This window comes from Salmo trutta, chromosome 32 (genome assembly GCF_901001165.1).
Source record: "Salmo trutta chromosome 32, fSalTru1.1, whole genome shotgun sequence".
Lineage (NCBI taxonomy): Eukaryota > Metazoa > Chordata > Actinopteri > Salmoniformes > Salmonidae > Salmo > Salmo trutta.
Window position 1 is genome coordinate 29212076 of NC_042988.1, and position 23765 is coordinate 29235840.

Below are 23765 nucleotides of genomic sequence, written 5' to 3' on the forward strand. Positions count from 1 at the left end.
AACCTCACGTGCTTAGTTCAACTGTCATAACCATCAGAAACCAAAATAAAAGCTTCTTTCACTCCAATGTTTGTAAACAAACACTATATACCTTCAAAACATGGTAACTATAATTTAGATATGGATGGCCAGTCCTTGCGTCCATAGCTCTGTCTATGAATTTGAGAGTGATTACATTTCTCTAGCCCCATCCCTCAGCTTTTTACTGAAACGGGTGGGGAGTTCGCTTTGTTATTGTTTCAACTGCTGATTGCCGCTTTAACATAGTGACATGTATTGTTCCCGTTCAAACATTTGTGTAAATGTTATTTTGGTCCTCGTCAAGTTAACTAAGCAGTGGCAGTATCCTGATATAATAGAAAATAGGTGAGAAGTGAATACTCCTGAAAGAACTCTGCACTTTGCTGCCATCTGTAGGTAAGATGTGGCACAGCGGCCTCACCTGTTGCCTCAGCAGCAATCATTTTTACATTTACATTTTAGTCATTTAGCAGACGCTCTTATCCAGAGCGACTTACAGTAGTGAATGCATACATTTCATACATTTTTTCCTGTACTGGTCCCCCGTGGGAATCGAACCCACAACCCTGGCGTTGCAAACACCATACTCTACCAACTGAGCCACACGGGACCTGGCATGGACAGAATAGTTAAGTGCGCAGCAGCAATCTCTTTAGAATAAATAAAAAACTAATTTTGATTTTCCAATATGACCAATAAGGTTTATCATGGCTGGTAGAGGTTTTCAAACAAGGTCCAGGACACAGCATCACAATGGGAACAAACAACAACAACATAAAGAGACAGAGGCTTCCCTGTATATCTACTGGGACTGATCTCCCAGTAAACTAAGCAGGCGGGAGGTTCTATCCACACCCAGCAACTTTCCAGCAACTCTCCACAGATTCCAGATAACTTAAAAAAGAAAAAAGAAAGCTGACCTTAGATCAGTATCGAAAAGCAACATCACCTATGACTTCTCACCCTTGACCCTCGGCGACCTGCCCCCTTCCTGATGACCCCTTCAGCAGGGTGAGGAGGAGACCTTGTCGTAGTCGGGGCACTTGAGCAGGGCCGGGTAGCTGGCGCTCATCTGGAGCGAGGTTTCGCTGGAGATGTCCGAGGGGCTGCGTCCGCGTGCCCAGGTCTCCAGGTGTAAGAACTGACCGGAGTGGTCAGAGCAGTTACTGAGGCGCGGCCGGTAGAAGCCAGGGTGGTGGCGCTGGTACATTTCCTCGGCTGTGTAGCGCTTCATGAACAGGTAGACGGACATGACGCCCGCACTCTGGAGGGGAGAGAGACAGAGAGAGACAGACAGGAGACGATAAAGGTTAGAGGACACTGCACTCTGTAGTATAGAGAGCCAGAAGACCCAGAAGACCCAGAAGAGAGGGTACCACGCCAGCAGATGACAGGTAAACTAGTGATTAGAGCGTTGGGCCGTAACCGTAAGGTTGCTGGTTCGAATACCCGAGCCTACAAGGTGAAATGCAAGGCACTTAACTCTAATTTGCTCCAGGGCTGCTCTACTACTATGGCTGTAGTATTTCACCTCACCTATCCAGTGTATGTGACAATAAAAAAACATATTCTTTGGTAGTGAACTATCATATAATGTAGATTTTTTTCTACAACAAATGTTGTACCTCAGTGAGTGCATGTTTCTTCTTTTTTCTCATCTTATTCAACTGTCACCATGCACCTGCAACAAAGATAGCTCAGATGTGCGAGTGCCTTTTGAAGTACCTCAGTGAGCAGAAAGGAGATGGCAGCGAAGGCGAAGGACCAGCCGTACCGGTAGCTGAAGTAGGACTCACTGCTCTTAGTCCTGTTCAACATCTCGTCATTAATACTGGATATATACAGCACGAGACCTACCACCAGAGCCAGACCTGACGGGGGGGAAGGCAAAAGAAAGATTAAACAAACCTTCAAAGCCTAAACATCAGTCAGAGAAAGAAACAGACAGACAGAGAAGACAGATAGTGATCGTGTTAAAGCGAGATAGACACCGTCACAGTCTGTAGCTGAAGCAGAGACAGCAGAAAACAAGGAGGAGGAGAAGTAGGGAAGAAGAGGAGAAAGAAAAGGAGGTGAGGAGAAAGAGATGGAAGATTAGAAGAGTACCTGAGAGGATGAAGAAGATTCCGGAGACAAAGGCCAGGATGGTGCGATGAGGTCGGACGTGTCCGATGTTGTTGAGCACAAAGCCGATGAACATGAAGAACAGACTGACCAGAGGAAACGGAGTGGCTGAACGAATCATCTCTGAGAGAGAGAGAGCGAGCGAGAAAGAGAGAGAGAGACATCAACATAGAGAAAGACTGATTACTACACAGAAACAGAATTTCACAGACACATATAGCTATGCTCATCTACAAACTCTTATACTCTACTTTCATCTCAAACTCTTATACTCTACTTTCATCTACAAACTCTTATAATCTACTTTCATCTACAAACTCTTATACTCTACTTTCATCTACAAACTCTTATAATCTATTTTCATCTACAAACTCTTATACTCTACTTTCATCTACAAACTCTTATACTCTACTTTCATCTACAAACTCTTATAATCTACTTTCATCTACAAACTCTTATACTCTACTTTCATCTACAAACTCTTATACTCTACTTTCATCTACAAACTCTTATACTCTACTTTCATCTACAAACTCTTATACTCTACTTTCATCTACAAACTCTTATACTCTACTTTCATCTACAAACTCTTATACTCTACTTTCATCTACAAACTCTTATACTCTACTTTCATCTCAAACTCTTATACTCTACTTTCATCTACAAACTCTTATACTCTACTTTCATCTACAAACTCTTATAATCTACTTTCATCTACAAACTCTTATACTCTACTTTCATCTACAAACTCTTATAATCTACTTTCATCTCAAACTCTTATACTCTACTTTCATCTACAAACTCTTATACTCTACTTTCATCTACAAACTCTTATAATCTACTTTCATCTCAAACTCTTATACTCTACTTTCATCTTCAAACTCTTATAATCTACTTTCATCTACAAACTCTTATACTCTACTTTCATCTACAAACTCTTATACTCTACTTTCATCTACAAACTCTTATACTCTACTTTCATTTACAAACTCTTATACTCTACTTTCATCTACAAACTCTTATACTCTACTTTCATCTACAAACTCTGAACATAGAGGGTCCAAACAATCTTCCTGTCTACCAGAGAGCTTTCAACAGGCATCAACCAAAACCTAATGAGGCTGGGACTTTAGAGCGAGTCAAAGTCCCCTCAGTGTGACTCCTCAGAGTTATTACCTAATAAGTATTCTGAAGCAGAGAGGAGTCAGCAGGGTGGAGACCCAGAGAGGGTGGGAGTTCTGATGACTCATTTTATTCTGTATGGGCAGACTGGGCTCGGGGCAATTGGAAAGAGACTTGAATAGTAAAGAGGTCGTCATTCAGACACACTAGGAGGAGGAAAACACATTTCAATAAAACTGTTATTACGTTTAAGCATTAGAGCCTTAATTGGGGATGTGAAAGCTTAAATACTGATGATAAAGAAGCACCATTTTACTCAAGTCTCTTGCCACCCAAGAGTGAATATATTATCTCTCGAATTCAGTCTGTTCGTCCATTTCTTCACTTTAGAACGCTGGTTACAAGCCATGACTGATATTATCATTCCATTCATCGAACAGGAACTCAGAACACCTCAGTAATAGTTCTTCCAATGCACCTACAGCTTCTTAATGGTACACTGCTCCCTCTCACCGCTTCAGCTATTCAGGTAGAAACACTGTTCAGCTAAGTAACCACAAGAGGGTGCCATATGTTGATACATTGTGTCACTTGTCCTTATTTGTCCTGAATGCATTGGCAGTATTACAACCACCCACTCACTCTGAACCACAGAGTGCTTCATCTACTAACACACAGACAGGGTCTATTCAATCAAACGCTGTACATCGAGAAGAGAGGCAGTGACCCTTTAGAGCAACTGGCCCAAAAGTTGATATATATTATTATTGTTGCTCAAGCATATTGTTCAATTATGTATACATTGCTTTGGCAACAGAGGCAACCGCCCAATAAAGATTGAGAGAGAGAGAGAGAGAGAGAGAGAGCGAGACAGAGACAGAGAGAAATAATAAGAAAATAATAGAAATATAACTTACTAAGTACACTGACTGTGGACTCAGAGGTCAGCTGTAAGTTCATGGGCATGATGTACTCTATGGTGAAACAGCGACCTGCCTCTTCACCTGGAAGAGAAGAAGAGTGGGATTATAGAGAGCCTATAAAGAGATTGTAGATGTTATTATGCAACCTTTATTTTGACAGGGAGACATGCCGACAGGAAGATATGCTGAGACTTTCCATAGAGGGGTCATAATAGTTAGGCTAAACTGTAGGCCGAACCACTGTAGGCCGAACCATTGTAGGCCCAACCGTTCGGACGCTACAGACGATTTTGTGAGAAGACCGATTTTCGGGTCTGACAAACACCGCTCTAGCTCTGTCACCTTTCACCGCAAATGAGGAAATGCAACATTCTCCCTCTCATTCCCCAAAACAACCAGACAGTGAGAAAGAAGAACAAACGTGTCCCTTACCACTGACACAGGGTCAGATCTTATTTCATCTCTCTAATAGTTACACTCTTACAAAAAAAGGTGCTATCTAGATCCTAAAAGTGTTCTTCGACTGTCCCCATAGGAGAACCCTTTGAGAAACCCTTTTTGGTTCCAGGTAAAACCCTTTTGAGTTCCATGTAGATCTCTTTCCACAGAGGGTTCTACATGGAACCCAAAATAGTTCTACCTGGAACCAAAAAGGGCTCTCCTATGGGGACAGCCAAATAACACTTTTGTAACCTTTTTTTCTAAGAGTTTACAGCTAGAATTGGTCTCAATTGGTCTGATCCAGGATCAGCTGGAGATGGTAGTGACCTGCCAGGAAGCAGACTCTCCAGAGTCCAGAGTGCAGGGAGGTCCTGATGTCAGTGGTCTGGTTCAGGGGCAGGATGACCCCCTCCTCCAGGTACAGCCAGTAGTCTGTAGAGACCGCAACTCCCAGAAGTCCCAGCCCGCTGACCGCAAACACGCTGCTCAGCAATGCCAGAGCCTTCCTGCCGCACACACTCATCACGGTAGGATCAGAGGTGGTCTGCACCAGCAGGGGGCACTGGGTCAGAGGTTAGAGGTCAGGGGTGAGAGGTCAGATCTGTGGGGAGAAGTAGAGGGTTGTTACTGTTATTGGGGTGACACGGATGTAGTTGGTGACACAAGCAGAGAGACCTACTGGTAGTGAACACACTTAGGGTGCAAAGGACCATAAAAGGAACAGGCACACACACACACAATTGACTGGCATGCTCTTCTGTACGATTGGTAGATGATGTATAACGGGACAACAGACAGACAGACAGACAGACAGACAGACAGACAGACAGACAGACAGACAGACAGACAGACAGACAGACAGACAGACAGACAGACAGACAGACAGACAGACAGACAGAGGAGATGGCGTTCGCTGACAGCAGCATGACACAAACACAGCCGCCCGACCCTGTGCTGATGTTCTAATACTATCCTTTCAGTTCTCTCTCTGCTCTGTGGCTGTGAGGACACGAGGATGAATCTATAGGCCAATTACTGATAAAGCATGAAGAGCAACACCTTACAGCCACACAAGAAAGAAACAGTGGGAGAATGCGTGGCTGGGTGCTATGAGGTGTTTGAATAGACATTTCAAAGGTAGACTGAAAATGTTTCTCAGTGAATAGACTTAATGTCCTGATTTAAAACACAGCTGTAGGGTCATTGTGGTGAATTCCCCTGGACTTGAGAGGGTATATAAATGACTGTGTGGGAGGTGTGGGCGTGCTGACAAGCGTTAGAGTGTTGGAGGAACATCAAGCGCTGAAGGAGGACATGCTTACATGATTGGTGTGTGTGTGAGTGAGACAGAGAGAAAGGTGGTAATTGAGGAGATTTTGCAATAAAAATTGGACAAAGTGACAAAATAGAGAGGGATAAATGAAAAATATGATCTTTGTGATTAATTTTCTTTCAGAACAGGTACTCTCTCTGTCTCAATTTTTTTTTAATGTAACCTTTTTTTAACTAGGCAAGTCAGTTAAGAACACATTCTTATTTACAATGACGGCCTACCCCAGACAGTGGCTGGGTTGTGCACCACCCTATGGAACTCCTAAACACAGCCGGATGTGACACAGCCTGGATTTTAAACAAGTACTGCAGTGACGCCTACTTGTACTGAGATCCACTGTCTTAGACCACTGCGCCCCTCTCTTGCTCTCTCCCAAAGTGAAAAAGATAATAAACAAAAGCGAAATAATCAATTAAAAAAATCTAAGGAATAGACACATTTCAAATGTCATATTATGGCTATGTACAGTGTTATAATGATGTGCAAATAGTTAGTACAAAGTACAAAATGGAAAATAAATAAACATAAATATGCGTTGTATTTACAATGGTGTTTGTTCTTCAACAGGTCACAAATCTTGCTGCTGTGATGCACACTGGTATTTCACCCAATAGATATGGGAGTTTATCAAAATTGTATTTGTTTTCAAATTCTTTGTGGTCTGTGTAATCTGTGGGAAATACATGTCTCTAATATGGTCATATCTTTTGCAAGAGGTTAGGAAGTGTAGCTCAGTTATCACCTCATTTTGTGGGCAGTGGGCATATGGCCTGTCTTCTCTTGAGAGCCAGGTCTGCCTACGGCAGCTTCTCTCAATAGCAAGGCTATGCTCACTGAGTCTGTACATAGTCAAAGCGTTCCTTAATTTTGGGTCAGTCACAGTGGTCAGTTATTCTGCCATTGTGGCCAAATAGTATTCTAGTTTGCTCAGTTTTTTTGTTAATTCTTTCCTGATGTGTCAAGTAATTTTCTTTTTGTTTTCTCATGATTTGGTTGGATTTCTCTCTTTCTCGCAGTCTCTCTCTCTTTTAGTATCTCTCTCTCTCTCTCAGTCTCTCAGTCTCTCTCTCTGTAAGTCTCTCTCTCTCTGTCTCTTTATCTCACTCTAACTTTGTCTCTCTTTCAGTCTCTCTCTATCTCTCTGTCTCTCTCTCTCTCTGTCGCTGTCAAATTCAAATTCAGATCGCTTTATTGGCATGAAATACAATTTTTAGATATTGCCAAAGCTGTATAGTGGTACAACATTTCAGTAAATACAGTACAATGCAATGAGGATAATGAAATCCAGTTAATTTCAGTAGTAATAATAATAGTACAAATAATAATTTATACATGTACAACACTACTGCTGTTGTATTGTGGAATCTTCAGGTCGCTACATTTAATTATATAAAAAGAAGACTATAAAAAGACAAAGAAAGAAAGGCTAATAAATAAACAACAACATGAACATGATGATGTTTCCACTATATATTACTGTCAGTTATATACAATGTAAATACTTCAAGGTCATGGGATGTCCATCAGTCTCTCTCTCTCTTAGTCACTCTCTCTCTTAGTCTCTCTCTCTCTTAGTCTCTCTCTCTCTTAGTCTCTCTCTCTTAGTCTCTCTCTCTCTCTCTCTCTCTCTCTTAGTCTCTCTCTCTTAGTCTCTCTCTCTCTTAGTCTCTCTCTCTTAGTCTCTCTCTCTCTTAGTCTCTCTCTCTTAGTCTCTCTCTCTCAGTCTCTCTCTCTCTTAGTCTCTCTCTCTCTTAGTCTCTCTCTCTCTTAGTCTCTCTCAGTCTCTCTCTCGCTCTCTCTCTTAGTCTCTCTCTCTCTCTCTTAGTCTCTCTCTCTCTCTTAGTCTCTCTCTCTCTCTCTTAGTCTCTCTCAGTCTCTCTCTTAGTCTCTCTCTTAGTTCTCTTAGTCTCTCTCTCTCTCTTAGTCTCTCTCTCTCTTAGTCTCTCTCTCTCTTAGTCTCTCTCTCTCTTAGTCTCTCTCTCTCTTAGTCTCTCTCTCTCTTAGTCTCTCTCTCTCTTAGTCTCTCTCTCTTAGTCTCTCTCTCTCTCTCTCTTAGTCTCTCTCTCTCTCTCTCTCTCTCTCTCTTAGTCTCTCTCTCTCTTAGTCTCTCTCTCTTAGTCTCTCTCTCTTAGTCTCTCTCTCTCTCTTAGTCTCTCTCTCTCTTAGTCTCTCTCTCTTAGTCTCTCTCTCTCTCTCTTAGTCTCTCTCTCTTAGTCTCTCTCTCTCTCTTAGTCTCTCTCTCTCTTAGTCTCTCTCTCTTAGTCTCTCACTGTCTCAATTCAATTCAATTTCAATTCATGGGGCTTTATTGGAATGGGAAACATATGTTTACATTGCCAAAGCAAGTGAAGTAGGTAATAAACAAAAGTGAAATAAACAATCAAAAATTATTAGTAAACATTACACTCTCAAAAGTTCCAAAAGAATAAAGACATTCCAAATGTCATATTATGGCTATATACCGTGTTGTAATGATGTGCAAATAGTTAAAGTACAAGAGGGAAAATAAATAAATGTAAATATAGGTTGTATTTACAATGGTGTTTGTTCTTCACTGGTTGCCCTTTCCTTGTGGCAACAGGTCACAAATGTTGCTGCTGTGATGGCACACTGTGGTACTTCACCCAGTAAATATGGGAGTTTATCAGAATTGTATTTGTTTTCAAATTCTTTGTGGATCTGTGTCTTCTGAGGGAAATATGTGTCTCTAATATGGTCATACATTTGGCAGCAGGTATATCTCTCTGGTCACCCCCAAAGCCAATTCCTCCTTTGGCCGTCTCTCTTTCCAGTTCTCTGCTGCCAATGACTGGAACGAACTACAAAAATCTCTGAAACTGGAAACACTTATCTCCCTCACTAGCTTTAAGCACCAGCTGTCAGAGCAGCTCACAGATCACTGCACCTGTACATAGCCCATCTATAATGTAGCCCAAACAACTACCTCTTCCCCTACTGTATTTATTTATTTTATTTTGCTCCTTTGCACCCCATTATCTCTATTTCTACTTTGCACTTTCTTCTACTACAAATCTACCATTCCAGTGTTTTACTTGCTATATTGTATTTACTTTGCCACCATGGACTTTTTTTGGCCTTTACCTCCCTTATCTCACCTCATTTGCTCACATTGTACATAGACTTATTTTTCTACTGTATTATTGACTGTATGTTTGTTTTACTCCATGTGTAACTCTGTGTTGTTGTATGTTGTCGAACTGCTTTGCTTTATCTTGGCCAGGTCGCAATAGTAAATGAGAACTTGTTCTCAACTTGCCTACCTGGTTAAATAAAGGTGAAATAAATAAATAAAAATAAGTGTAGCTCAGTTTCCACCTCATTTAGTGGGCAGTGTGCACATAGCCTGTCTTCTCTTGAGAGTCAGGTCTGCATTCGGAGGCCTTTCTCAATAGAAAGGCTATGTTCACTGAGTCTGTACAAAGTCAAATCTTTCCTTAATTTTGGGTCAGTCACAGTGGTCAGGTATTCTGCCACTGTGTACTCTCTGTTTAGGGCCAAATAGCATTCTAGTTTGCTCCTGTTTTTAATAAATTCTTTCCAATGTGTCAAGTAATTATCTTTTTCTTTTCCCATGATTTGGTTGGGTCTAATTGTGTTGCTGTCCTGGGGCTCTGTGGGGTCTGTTTGTGTTTGTGAACAGAGCTTCAGGACCAGCTAGCTTAGGGGGCTCTTCTCCAGGTTCATTTCTCTGTAGGTGATGGCTTTGTTATGGAAGGTTTGGAATTACTTCCTTTTAGGGGTTTGTAGAAATTTAACACCTCTTTTATGGATTTTGATAATTAGCGGGTATCGGGTAAATTCTGCTCTGCATGCATTATTTGGTGTTTCACATTGTACACAGAGGATATTTTTGGAGAATTCTGCATGCAGAGTCTCAATTAGGTGTTTGTCCCATTTTGTGAATTCTAGGTTGGTAAGGGGCCTCAGGCCTCAGAACCATAAAGGGCAATGGGTTCTATAACTTCTTAGGGCTAGGCCCCTTTTTTCTCAATTTCCGCCTGAATGACGTCCCCAAAGTAAACTGCCTGTTGCTCAGGCCCTGAAGCCAGGATATGCATATAATTGGTACCATTGGAAAGAAAACACTTTGAAGTTTGTGTAATGTTAAAATAATGTAGGAGAATATATCACAATAGATATGGTAGGAGAAAATCCAAAGAAAAAACAACTGGAAATTTGTTGTTTTGAGAGACCATCCTCTTACAATGGCAAGCATAAGGGCATAGAGGTAGCAGGGCGGCAGATAGCCTAGTGGTTAGAGCATTGGACTTGTAACCGAAAGGTTGCAAGATTGAATCCCTGAGCTGACAAGGTAAAAATCTGTTGTTCTGCCCCTGAACAAGGCAGTTAACCCACTGTTCCTAGGCCGTCATTGAAAATAAGAATTTGTTCTTAACTGACTTGCTGAGTTAAATAAAGGTATACTGATAATTATCTCCCATAGTTCAATTCCTATGGCTTCCACAGGGTGTCAGCAGTCTATGTTCAAGGTTTCAGGCTTGTAACTTCAAAAACGAATAAGAAATAACATTTTTAGTAGAAGGACACAGTCTTGGAAATTCATGTTTGCGCGCCATGAAGACAGGATGCACCTGCTAAAATCGGTTTCCTATTGAACATACTTCTTTCTGTAAGAAATATTCTAGTTTGATTACATTTTAGGGTATCTGAGGAGTAAATAGAAATGTATTTTGACTTGTTGAAACAAAGTTTAGGGGTAGATTTTCGGATTCCTTTCTCTGCATGTTGATCGAGTGGATTACTCAAATCGATGGCGCCAACTAAAGACTTTTTGGGATATAAAAAATTATTTTATCTAACAAAACGACACTACATGTTATAGCTTGGACCCTTTGGATGACAAATCAGAGGAAGATTTTCAAAAAGTAAGTAAATATTTAATCGCCATTTGTGAATTTATGAAACCTGTGCCAGTGGAAAAATATTTTGATGTGGGCGCCGTCCTCAAACAATCGCATGGCATGTTTTCACTGTAATAGCTACTGTAAATCAGACAGTGCAGTTAGATTAACAAGAATTTAAGCTTTCAAACGATATAAGACACTTATATGTACCTAAATGTTTAATATCCATCATTTTTATTACTTATTTGAATTGCGTGCCCTCCAGTTTCACCGGAAGTTGTCCCGCTAACGGGACGCCTAGGCTTAAATTAGGTGTTTGTCCCATTTTGTGAATTCTAGGTTGGTAAGCGGACCTCAGGCCTCAGAACCATAGAGGGCAATGGGTTCTATAACTGATTCAAGTATTTTTAGCCAGATCCTAATTGGTATGTCCAATTTTATGTTCCTTTTGATGGCATAGAAGGCCCTTCATGCCTTGTCTCTCAGATAGTTCACCGCTTTGTGGAAGTTACCTGTGGCGCTGATGTTTAGGCTGAGGTATGAATCGGGTCTAGATTAAATTTGTATTCGTGGTCCTGGCAACTGGACCTTTTTGGAGCACCATTATTTTTGTCTTATTGAGATTTACTGTCAGGGCCCAGGTCTGACAGAATTTGTGCAGAATATCTAGGTGCTGCTGTAAGCCCTCCTTGGCTGGGGACAGAAGCACCAAATCATCAGCAAAAAGTAGACATTTGACTTCAGATTCTAGTAGGGTGAGGCCGTGTGCTGCAGTCTGTTCTAGTGCCCTCGCCAATTTGTTGATGTTGAAGAGGGTGGGGCTTAAGCTGCATCCCTGTCTCACCCCCTGGCCCTGTGGAAAGAAATGTGTATTTTGTACCTATTTTAACCGCACACTTGTTGTTTGTGTACATGGATTTTATAATGCCTAAACATCAGAGCCATAATCTGTCAAAAAAACAATGAGAAGACTTTCCCTTTGTTTTGGTTTGTTTGTTTCTCAATTAGGGTGTGCAGGGTAAATACGTGGTCTGATGTACGGTAATTTGGTAAAAAGCCAATTTGACATTTGCTCAGTATATTGTTTTCACTGAGGAAATGTACGAGTCTGCTGTTAATGATAATGCAGAGGATTTTCCCAAGGTTGCTGTTGATGCATATCCCATGGTAGTTATTGGGGTCAAATGTGTCTCCACTTATGTGGATTGGGGTGATCAGTCCTTGGTTCCAAATATTGGGGAATATGCCAGAGCTGAGGATGATGTTAAAGAGTTTAAGTATAGCCAATTTGAATTTGTGGTCTGTATACTTTATCATTTCATTCAGGATACCATCAACCCCACATGCCTTTTTGGGTTGGAGGATTTGTATTTTGTCCTGTAGTTCATTCAATGTAATTGGAGAATCCAGTGGGTTCTGGTAGTCTTTAATAGTTGATTCTAAGATTTGTATTTGATTATGTATATGTTTTTGCTGTTCGTTCTTTGTTCTTTGTTATAGAGCCAAAAATATTGGAGAAGTGGTTTATCCATACATCTCCATTTTGGATAGATAACTCGTGCTGTTGTTTGTTTGTTGTTTGTTTAGGTTTTGTACTGCCAAGTTAACACCTTCAATATTACAGTGAAACATTTTGCCCAGGAAATTGTCTAGAAGGAATTTAATTTGTTGTTGCCTAATTGTTTTTTTGACAGATTACCACACTACTTTCCTTCCATCTATAGCATTTCTTAATATTATTCAGTTCCTTTGGCTTTGATGCCTCATGATTGAGCATAGCTCTGATCTGAAAGAGGTGTCAGTGGACTGACTCTGAACACTCTAAGAGACTCTGGGTTGAGGTCAGTGATAAAGTAGTCTACAGTACTACCGCCAAGAGATGAGCTATAGGTGTACCTACCGTAGTAGTCCCCTCAAAGCCTACTATTGACTATGTACATACCCAATGTCCAACAGAGCTGCAGGAGTTGTGACCCGTTTTTGTTGGTTATGTTGTCGTAGTTGTGTCTAGGGGGGCATATGGGGGAGGGAATGCTGTCACCTCCAGATAGGTGTTTGTCCCCCTGTGTTCTGAGGGTGTCAGGTTCTTGTCCAGTTCTGGCATTTAGGTCGCCACAGACTAGTACATGTCCCTGGGCCTGGAAATTGTCGATCTCCCCCTCTAGGATGGAGAAGCTGTCATCGTTAAAGTATGGGGATTATATTGGTGGGATATAGGTAGCATACAAGGATATTTTTCTCTGTAGATATCATTTCCTCATTAATTTCTAGCCAGATGTAAAATGTTCCTGTTCTATACCAAATTAGCATGCCCCCTGAGTCTCTTCCCTGTTTCACACCTGGTAGTTTGGTGGATGGGACTACCAGCTCTCTGTAACCTAGACAGCAACCAGTGGGTCCGTCTCCTTTATACCATGTTTCTTGTAGGATGACAATGTCTTTATTTCCAATTTCTTTGATGAAGTCTGGGTTCCTGCTCTTTAGGCCAAAGGCAGGTGACCTCAGACCTTGTATATTCCAGGATGAGATATTAAATGCTTTGTGTTCCATAGCGTCTAGTGTTGTTTTTGTGTGGTTCAGGCCCGGACCATCACAGCAGGTGTGAATAGAGCATGTTGAGCATCTGATACATACTTCTTAGGTCCAAGGATGAGGCTTGGGCGGGTGTAATAGTGGGGGTTGGGCCTGTTGCTCTGCTCACGGCCTGGGCATATGTCCTGCTGCCATGTTGACGTCCTTGCCGCAGGGGCGGGGGGCATGGGGTGGGCAGAAGGGGCATATGTCTGATATGGGATGCCTATATAGGGTGTGGTCAGGGTTTGCTTGGGGTGGTCTTAACTGGTTGGGGTGTGGCTGGTGATGCTGTGGTCTGGGTGTAGGTCCTCTTGGTATGGATTCTCTCTGTGCAGGTCCTTCAGGAGCGGGTCTTGCAGGTCTGGGCGGGGTGTCCATTGCTCTGTTGCTCCTGTGTAAGGTGCTGAGGCTATGGATGAGGGTTGGGATTGCTGCCTTGTAGAGGTGGACCTGGTCGTAAAGGCTGTTCAAGTCCAGGTTGGAGTGGTGGGCCAGGTAGACATTAGGTTTTTAGGCACAGTCTTGCTTAATGCTTGCATTCACCCGCTGTATTGTGGCAGGGTGAAAGCCTTTTCGTGGTAGCAGAGTGGAGATAACCACTTGTGCGTTGGAGAAAGTGGAAGAAGCTTTTTCAATCACTCCCTTGAGTGCTGTGGCCGCCCTTCACTGCTGGGCCCTCAGGTCATTTATGTCCGTGTGAATTATGATGTGGCTGGGGGACCCTAGTATGTCCTCTGACAACATCTCCAGGGCATGCCTAGTGTTTGGGCACCAGTGTATAGCCACTTTGGGAAAAAGTTTATCCTCTTGAATCTATTTGCCATTTGAGTGAATGAGGAGCACAATCTCTGGCTTTGTGTGTCCACAGTGGATGTGTGGGGGTTTCCAAGGTAGCTATCAGGGGAGCTGACAGGGGGGCTGTTAGGAGGGAGTGGGGTCTGTTGGGTTGGTGGGTCCTGTGTTGTCTGTCCCATTGTGGAGTTGAGGTTGTGGTCTGGGTCTGAGGTGGGCTGTTCGACTGGCTTCTCTGGGGGAGAGAAGCTCTCTGTCACACCTCAGGTTTCTCACCTTCTCCTTCAGTGCCATGTGTGCCTTTTTAAGTTCTCTCACCTCAGTCCGTAGAGCAGTCAGCTCTCAGACAGCTGTCCATCAACACCTTCTGCTTTCTGGGTGTTGTTGTCTCTCTCCAGTTCTGTGACTTTAACCCTCTCAATGATGGAGGAGCAGTGCAGATCTGGGACCTGGGTGTGATCAGTGCTGGGGAGTTGTCACAGAGAGAGAGCATTTCCTGCTGTGCTCTCTCTTTGAAATTATCCTGCCATTGTTTGGCTCAAGAATTTTCACACCTCTCACTTGAAGTTGCAACCAGGTCAGTTCTGTCCTAGCAGCTTGGTAGTATAGTATTATTTATTTATTAAGCGTTATATAACAACATTACCTAGAGATTATTGTCTTTTACTTTTTGGCTTCAGTAGTAGGTTCAGACTGAACAATACTCACTCAGTTATGTGTTGGATGGTATTTCCAGGTTCACTTGTGTTTCTCCTGCAGGTTTTGGTTTGTTAGAAGTTTGTTCTTGATAGTCCTTGGTAGTAATAGTCCATTCAGGTAATTTAGTCCAAAATCAAGGTTTTAGGTCTGGAATTTTATCCTTGTAAAAAAGGCAAGTTTATCTACATTTATCCAACTCTAATTCTATCTTCTATCTCCTCAGAGAGAGAGAGCGACTGAGAGAGAGAGAGATAGAGAGAGACAGAGAGAGTCTCTTTGACAAAGGGACAATAGGGGATTGGTGGTCAATCTGGAGGGTTGCTGTCCCAGTCCACATGGCTCTCTCCCCCATCTCTCTCTCCTCTCTCTCTCTCTCCCCCCCTCTCTCTCTCCACCATCTCTCTCTCTCTCTCTCTCTCTCCCCCACTCTCTCTCTCCCCCCTTCTCCTCTCTCTCTCCCCCTCTCCTCTCTCTCTCTCTCTCTCTCTTTCATCCCTGTTTCCTGTCTCTGATTCATGTTTCTGGGTGTGCTCACTGTGCTGTTTAAACAATTCTAACCTGAACAGGGAGATTAGGAGTCTAAATCCTAGCCATCATGAAATATCAAAGTGCTACAAATCAATCTATTATCTCATTTTGATGGCATCACAGCTAAATCCCAGCCAAATGCAACTATTAGTCAGCTGGATGTTCAAGATTGCCAATCTAAAGCACAATGATGTCTCTCAGTATGGCTTGAATTTATCTTCAATTAAGGACTTGAATGTCTTGGATGGTTGGATGGGAACGGTTTATGTTAGGTCACATGTAAGCATGCACACACCTACTGCACACAGATATACAGATGCATGTACAGTAGCAGTCAAAGGTTTGGACACACCTACTCATTCAAGGGTTTTTCTTTATTTTTACTATTTTATACATTGTAGAATAATAGTGAATATCAAAACTATGAAATAACAGATATGGAATCATGTAGTAAGCAAAAAAGTGTTAATCATTTTATATTTGAGATTCTTCAAAGTAGCCACCCTTTAATTTGATGACAGCTTTGCACACTCTTGGCATTCTCTCAACCAGCTTCACCTGGAATGCTTTTCCAACAGTCTTGAAGGAGTTCCCACATATGCTGAGCACTTGTTGGCTGCTTTTCCATCAATCTGTGGTCAAACTCATCCCAAACCATCTCATTTGGGTTAAAGTTGGGTGATTGTGGAGGCCAGGTCATCTAATGCAGCACTCCATCACTCTCCTTCTTGGTCAAATAGCCCTTACACAGCCTGAAGGTGTGTTGGGTCATCGTCCTGTTGAAAAACAAATGATAGTCCCACTAAGCGCAAACCAGATGGGCCCAAGCAAGTCTCTTCTTCTTATTGGTGTCCTTTAGTAGTGGTTTCTTTGCAGCAATTCGACAATGAAGGCCTGATTCACGCAGTCTCCTCTGAACAGTTTATGTTGAGATGTGTCTGTTACTTGAACTCTGTGAAGTATTTTTTGGGGCTGCAATTTCTGAGGCTGGTAACTCTAATGAACTTATCCTCTGCAGCAACGGTAACTCTGGGTCTTCCTTTCCCGTGGCGGTCCTCATGAGAGCCAGTTTCATCATAGCACTGATGGTTTTTGCGACTGCACTTGAAGAAACTAGCAATGTTCTTGAAATTTTCCGGATTGACTGACCTTCATGTCTTAAAGTAATGATGGACTGTCATTTCTCTTTGTTTATTTGAGCTGTTCTTGCCATAATATGGACTTGGTCTTTACCAAATAGGGCTATCTTCTGTATACCACCCCTACCTTGTCACAACACAACTGATTGGCTCAAATGTATTAAGAAGGAAAGAAATTCCACAAATTACTTTTAACAAGACACAACTGTTAATTGAAATGCATTGCTGGTAACTACGTTATGAAGCTGGTTGAGAGAATGCCAAGAGTGTGCAAAGCTGTCATCAAGGCAAAGGGTGGCTACTTTGAAGAATCTCAAATAAAAATATATTTTGATTTGTTTAACACTTTTTTGGTTACTACATGATTCCATATGTGTTATTTCATCATTTTGATGTCTTCACTACTATTCTACAATGTTGAAAATAGTAAAAATAAAGAAAAACCCTTGAATGAGTAGGCGTGTCAACTTTTGACTGGTACTGTACATGCATCTGTATATCTCTGTACATCTCACTCGGATGCATAAACAAGCACACACACACACACACACACACACACACACACACACACACACACACACACACACACACACACACACACACACACACACACACACACAGATATCTACTAGTTATAATCTGATTCTACTATTTCATTACCTATAGCCTCTGAACTCTGACAGGAAACATTCACCATGGCAGACTGAAGTGAGACTGAATACAGAGACAGTCTTCTATTTACATTCAAAACCCTGTCCCTCACTCACACCAGGCAGTGAGTCAAAAGTCAAATTTAGACATGTTCCACTTTAGTGTGACTTATTAAAACAAATTATCTGTGTCATACTGGATATGAAAATCCCCCAATTAACACCAAGGTGATTGTTGAGGGAATGAGTAAGAACATTTTATGGACGCGTGATCGTGTTCATGACATCATCACTGGTAAAAGGGAGGAGGTAAAAAACATCAGAGGGGCAAACTGTTAACAGAAGAGACAACTGTGACAGCTACAAAACATCTCAACTAGTGAAAAAGGCCTGTCCTACTGTATATGCCCAGCAATTCATATTGCCTGGCCCGGGTAGCAAGGCAGGTAGCCTAGTGGTTAGAGCGTTGGACTAGTAACCGAAAAGTTGCAAGATCGAGTCCCTGAGCTGACAAGGTTAAAATCTGTCGTTCTGCCCCTGAACAAGACAGTTCCTAGACCGTCATTGAAAATAAGAATTTGTTCTTAACTGACTTGCCTAGTTAAATAAAGGTAAAAATAAGCATCCTCTATGTTACAAGTGTGTCATCAGACCTACACCCAGCCTGTTAAACAACTGGATGGTTAGAAGTGACTGAAGCACATCCTGTCAGTTAGTTACAATCAACACCATCCTAGTACTCCCCCTGATTGAATGGATATATGACACTGTGTTGACTGATAGTGGCCTATACTTCAGCTCTATGGTTGTGATGTTCTGTTTCTAGGCTATGTATTGACGTGTATCTATTTATATAAGACTTGCAACCTGCTGTAAACGGCTGATAGCTGCACATTTCTCCAGAGTCCCATTCTTTTAGTCTCATAACTCATAAACCTATCCATGGTGGGCTTCACTGTGACTGGGGTTTGTAGGGGGATTTATAGACCAGTTTATAATACATGGGACCACAGCCAGTTTACTGGGAAATGTCCAGCCTTAGAGGATTTAGGTCTACAGATGAACAAAATGTACTACAGAGAAATAAAATGGACTTGTCGAAACTGCAGAGCATTTTTGCAACAGTAAAAACAACCCTTTTAAGGTGTTGTTTTGTAAAAATGTGCTTATTGTCTTTGTCTCTCTTGGCATATTTGAATAATTTTATTGGCAGTCTCCCAAAACGTATCTGTGCAATCCAGACTTAATTAATTAGCTAAATGGGCAAAATAGAAATTCAAATTAAGTATTTTAAATAATTTACCAAAGATGTGGACACACTTTCTCAATACAGATTCCATCACACTAATATGCTATATGGCTACAGGCTGCAGAATGTAGATGCTATAAAACGTTCGAGAATTCAGACACCACTGATCCTTTCAATCAGGGTTGAATTCGTTTTCAATAATCATTTTAGCAGATGCTCTTATCTAGAGCAGTTCACAGGTGCAATTAGGGTTACGTGCCTAGAACAAGGGCGCGACAGATTGTTCACCTTGTCGGCCCGAGGATTCAAACTAACCAACTTTAGAGGATGGCATTTGTCATGTCGGTGTTGTCGACTTGCAGAGGACATTGCAGGTAGTCTATAAACGGATTGTCTGCTGCGACACCGTCATTTCATCGGCTCTCTATTGTGCAGTTCATTCAAAGGTGACAGTAGCGCGCGATTCTCTATAATTTCCCGTCCAGACCCATTATCTCTTTCTCTCTCTCTTTCTCTCTCTCTTTCTCTCTCTCTGACAGAGGGAGAGGGACAGTGTGCCCGAACGAAAACAACTTTCCATTGCTCTGATCCGCGAAAAGATATCGATCAGAAACAGTGATGAAAGAAAACAGACCAATAAATTGTCCAATCTAGCTCTTTGGTGAGATCAAAGAAATCATTTGCAGAGTTAACTATTGTTCACGTCACTTTGTATTACAGCTACAAGTTGAATGGTTTAGTGAAGTGACATTTCTTTGAGCCGGAGAGACCGCTGCATGCATGGGAACTATCCATGGACCTGAAATTACGAATAAAAACAGAGGCAAAGTGCCCTGCGCTGTAGTTCCTTACAATGGGGTTTAATCACTCATCTTCATTCAAACAATTTACTGTGACTACAGATATCAATGTTAACTCCCGATTCAATCCAAATATCCCCTCTTAAATTCAAATGCGAAGGTCATACAAAACGCAACTCATTGGGAAATAAAAACGTCCAATTTAAATTCCTTACTGGACCAAATAAAGTCGGTATTACATGAGATTGCGTACCTCAGATCTGTGTGCGTAGGATGAGTCTGGGTTCTCTCTCAGTAGTTCTCCCTGCTATGTGTGTCTTCATCTGCACCCCTCACAGACAGTAACAAAAAGTGTTGGAGCGCCGCTGGGTAAACAGACAAGACGGACGGAGGTGCACACCGTAACCACTCGCTTCTTGGCATGAAGGTGCGCTTCCTCCAGAGCTCCTCGGATTTAGCAGGCGACCTCACTCACTCACTGCTGACGACGGACATATCCACAGACCGCACCAGCACCTAGCTGTCCTGCTCAGCTCAACTCAGATGCTTCAGCTCAACTCAGATGCTTTGTGCCATGGTAATTGATATCATCACCATGCTGCGCGGAATGCTGAATGCGGAGGCTACAAGACAGAGAGAGAGAGAGAGAGAGAGAGAGAGAGAGGGAGAGACCAAAACAAACTATTTCATCAGGTTACATACAGTCTTACACTTTTTCCGAGGAAGGTGCCGTCAATATCCCCCCCTAAAGGAGTCCAGTCACCAATGATAGATGCACATATGGCTTACTGTATATTTAGAACATTTTGACATCATCAATAATGAAATAATAAGTCTACCTCTGGATTTCCCTAGATTGCCTGCGAGAGATCGTATTGATATATGTTATTTATGGCCCAAATGTGCAATTCCTCAAAGTATCCTAAAAATACATCTGAAACATGTCCTCTTATTTTGTGAAAACATGTCACACATTTCTGATAGAGTGAGCAGCTGATACAAAGGCATCCTAATCCCTGTGCCTTTATTCTGTCCTGTCTAGAAACAGTCCCGGGCCCCTGGGACTTCAGCACCAAGGCCAGCTCCTGCCATTAACGAAAGACAGATGAAAGAGAGATGGAATGCTTTGGGCTGGATTCAATGCGTTTGGCGGAAGTATCGCAGAAAATCCATGTTACAGCGCGATTTAAATTTAAAGGCAATGTTCCCGTGTTCACGGAGACTTCATTGACGGTAAACACTTCATATGTCAGCTCAATCGGACAATACTTTTAAATCTCTGTAAACATAAGGAACACATACACTCTAAAAGAAAATGTTCCTGGAGTATCCTTTAGGGGTTCTTCATATTGAAACTGTGGGGGGAACCCCTATAAGTTCTTCGAAGAACCCTTTAAAAGAACCCCTTTTAATGGATCATCAAATAAACGTTCGAATAACTTGTTGGGGTTCATTTTTTAAATACCCCCGATATTATTATTGTTAATGATAATAATATGCATAACAATAACACAATATTTTAGTTCTCAGTTTATTATGATTTTAGTGGCAAAGTATAATAAAACAATTCTAATATGAGGTAAACTCCCAGCAGAGTCCCAAGTCCAAAGGGTTTATCCTCTGTTGTGTTGATGTTAGTGTGTTGATGTTCTCTGTATCCATAGCCATAATGATTTTGCAGTGAGTGGTGATTGAACAGGTTTCCTGTTATATTCATCAGAGGTGTAGGGAGGGTGAAGTCTGTGAATCCCAAATGTAATTATACATAAGATTAACAAATCACACGACAGTATTCATACCTTGGTTTTTGTGGTGTATGTGAATGAAAAAACCTGTTTTGATTATGGTTTTCATATACATACCGTGTCCATAGAGGCCTATGGGCTATTCATTGAAGAGGTAAAGGAAGTGGATGGCAAATGTGATTTGCATAACATACCAATACCAATTGACATACCTTTGTATGCCTCCTCGTCTGTATACCTGCAGACACAGACACAAAAGTGAGCAGTTCAGTCATCTGCACCCAATACAGCTAGCCTTCAACATATTCTTACAGCCTACAAATTCTTACCTCTTTGTTGATTGATACAGTTGAAGTCGGAAGTTTACATACACCTTAGTCAAATACATTTAAATTCAGTTTTTCACAATTCCTGACATTTAATCCAAGTAAAAACTCCCTGTCTTAGGTCAGTTAGGATCACCACTTTATTTTAAGAATGTGAAATGTCAGAATAATAGTAGAGTGAATTATTTATTTCAGCCTTTATTACTTTCATCACATTCCCAGTGGGTCAGAAGTTTACATACACTCAATTAGTATTTGGTAGTATTGCCTTTAAATTGTTTAACTTGGGTCAAACATTTCGGGTAGCCTTCCACAAGCTTCCCACAATAAATTGGGTGAATTTTGGCCCATTCCTCCTGACAGAGCTGGTGTAACTGAGTCAGGTTTGTAGGCCTCCTTACTCGCACAAGCTTTTCAGTTCTGCCCACAAATTTCCTATAGGATTGAGGTCAGGGCTTTGTGATGGCCACTCCAATACCTTGACTTTGTTGTCCTTAAGCCATTTTGCCACAACTTTGGAAGTATGCTTGGGGTCATTGTCCATTTGGAAGACCCATTTGCGACCAAGCTTTAACTTCCTGACTGATGTCTTGAGATGTTGCTTCAATATATCCACATAATTTTCCTACCTCATGATGCCATCTATTTTGTGAAGTGCACCAGTCCCTCCTGCAGCAAAGCACCCCCACAACATGATGCTGCCACCCCCGTGCTTCACGGTTGTGATGGTGTTCTTTGGCTTGCAAGCCTCTCCCTTTTTCCTCCAAACATAATGATGGTCATTATGGCCAAGCAGTTATAATTTTGTTTCATCAGACCAGAGGACATTTCTCCAAAAAGTACGATCTTCATCCCCATGTGCAGTTGCAAACCGTAGGGATACATTCTGATTCATCCGCCACAGGATGCTGGAGGAAACAGTTACAAAAGTATCTATATCCACAGTAACATAACATAACCTGAAAGGCTGCTCAGCATGGAAGAAAAATGATGCTAGCTTTTTTATGGCGGTTTTGGAGCAGTGGTTTCTTCCATGCTGAGCAGCCTTTCAGGTTATGTTACTGTGGATATAGATACTTTTGTAACTGTTTCCTCCAGCATCCTGTGGCGGATGAATCAGAATGTATCCCTTTGGACTCTGGTGTTGGAAGCCTGACTTCTTCCCTCAGCTGGGGCTCAGTCACTTAGGGCCCAGAGAGGGGAGAGGTCAGGCTTGTCTTTCACATATCCATTTACATTTACATTTACATATCCCTGGTGCTATGCAGAATATCAGAAAGGGAAGAGGACAGGATGGAACATTGTCTTCATATGTGAATGTATCTGTTAAACCATGTGAAGGGATGGCATGACTAATGGGGAACCAATTACTTGTCTCCACAATGTCTGTGCGCAAGTCACTCCCTCCTTTGGCATTGGGGGAAGGTGTATGGCAGTGTCTGGAACCATTGTATGTCCCCTTTGATGTTGCACTTATCTTGGGATAGTGTATGACCTAGAGGCTCACTCCCCTCAGTGAGCTTGTCCAGGAGTGGAGTCAAGAGGGGGATTGCTTGAGATGGGAGTATCTAGAGTTGTCAATTGATTTATGCCATTGGATGAGATGGTGTTTTTGTGCTATGAAGCACCAGGAACGGGATTAGAACCTCGTTTTAGGGACCAAACTGAACGATAATTTATAGAGAATGCTGTCTGGCTATGGGATACTCCTCTCTAAAGTAAAAGTCTTTCTTTGTGAACTGTTCCTAAGATCTGTGGTTCGTTATGTACGTTGAGAGGGGTGTATCTTGGTTATAAAAGATCTTTGTACTTTTGTGTTGTCACTTTCAATGGTTCATTAGAGATGGGGCATCATTGAAAGTCAAGTGCTTTTGCAAAGCTCTTATTATTAAAGATGTAGTTTAAGTATAACTCTGACTGATGTGTGAAGTTTGTCTCTCTCCTCATTTGGTAATGCAGAAATTAGCCACCACAATCCTCACAAGGTCCTTTGCTGTTGTTCAGGGATTGATTTGCACTTTTCACACCAAAGTATGTTAATCTCTAGGAGACAGAACATGTCTCCTTCCTGAGAGGTATGACGGCTGCGTGGTCCCGTGGTGTTTATACTTGCGTACTATTGTTTGTACAGATGAACGAGGTACCTTCAGGCATTTGGAAATTGCTCCCAAGGATGAACCAGACTTGTGGAGGGCTACAATTTATTTTCTGAGGTCTTGGCTGATTTCTTTTGATTTTCTCATGATGTCAAGCAAAGAGTCACTGAGTTTGAAGGTAGGCCTTGAAATACATCCACAGGTACACCTCCAATTGACTCAAATTATGTCAATTAGCCAATCAGAAGCTTCTAAAGTCATGACATAATTTTCTGGAATTTTCCAAGCTGCTTAAAGGCACAGTCAACTTCGTGTAT

The 23765-nt window shown here is 41.8% G+C and overlaps 1 protein-coding gene across 1 annotated transcript; it reads right to left on the bottom strand.

Annotated features, from left to right (window-relative positions):
• Positions 1-624: 624 nt before the first annotated feature.
• On the bottom strand, positions 625-19681 carry LOC115171657 (voltage-dependent calcium channel gamma-5 subunit-like). Its single transcript, XM_029728671.1, has 6 exons — positions 19535-19681; positions 4959-5232; positions 4185-4271; positions 2128-2268; positions 1747-1892; positions 625-1285 (listed from the first exon to the last, which is right to left on the bottom strand). The coding sequence occupies exons 2-6, from the start codon at positions 5152-5154 to the stop codon at positions 1025-1027; spliced, it is 831 nt and encodes a 276-aa protein (XP_029584531.1). The 5' UTR covers positions 5155-5232; positions 19535-19681; the 3' UTR covers positions 625-1024.
• Between the last annotated feature and the right edge of the window lie 4084 nt (positions 19682-23765).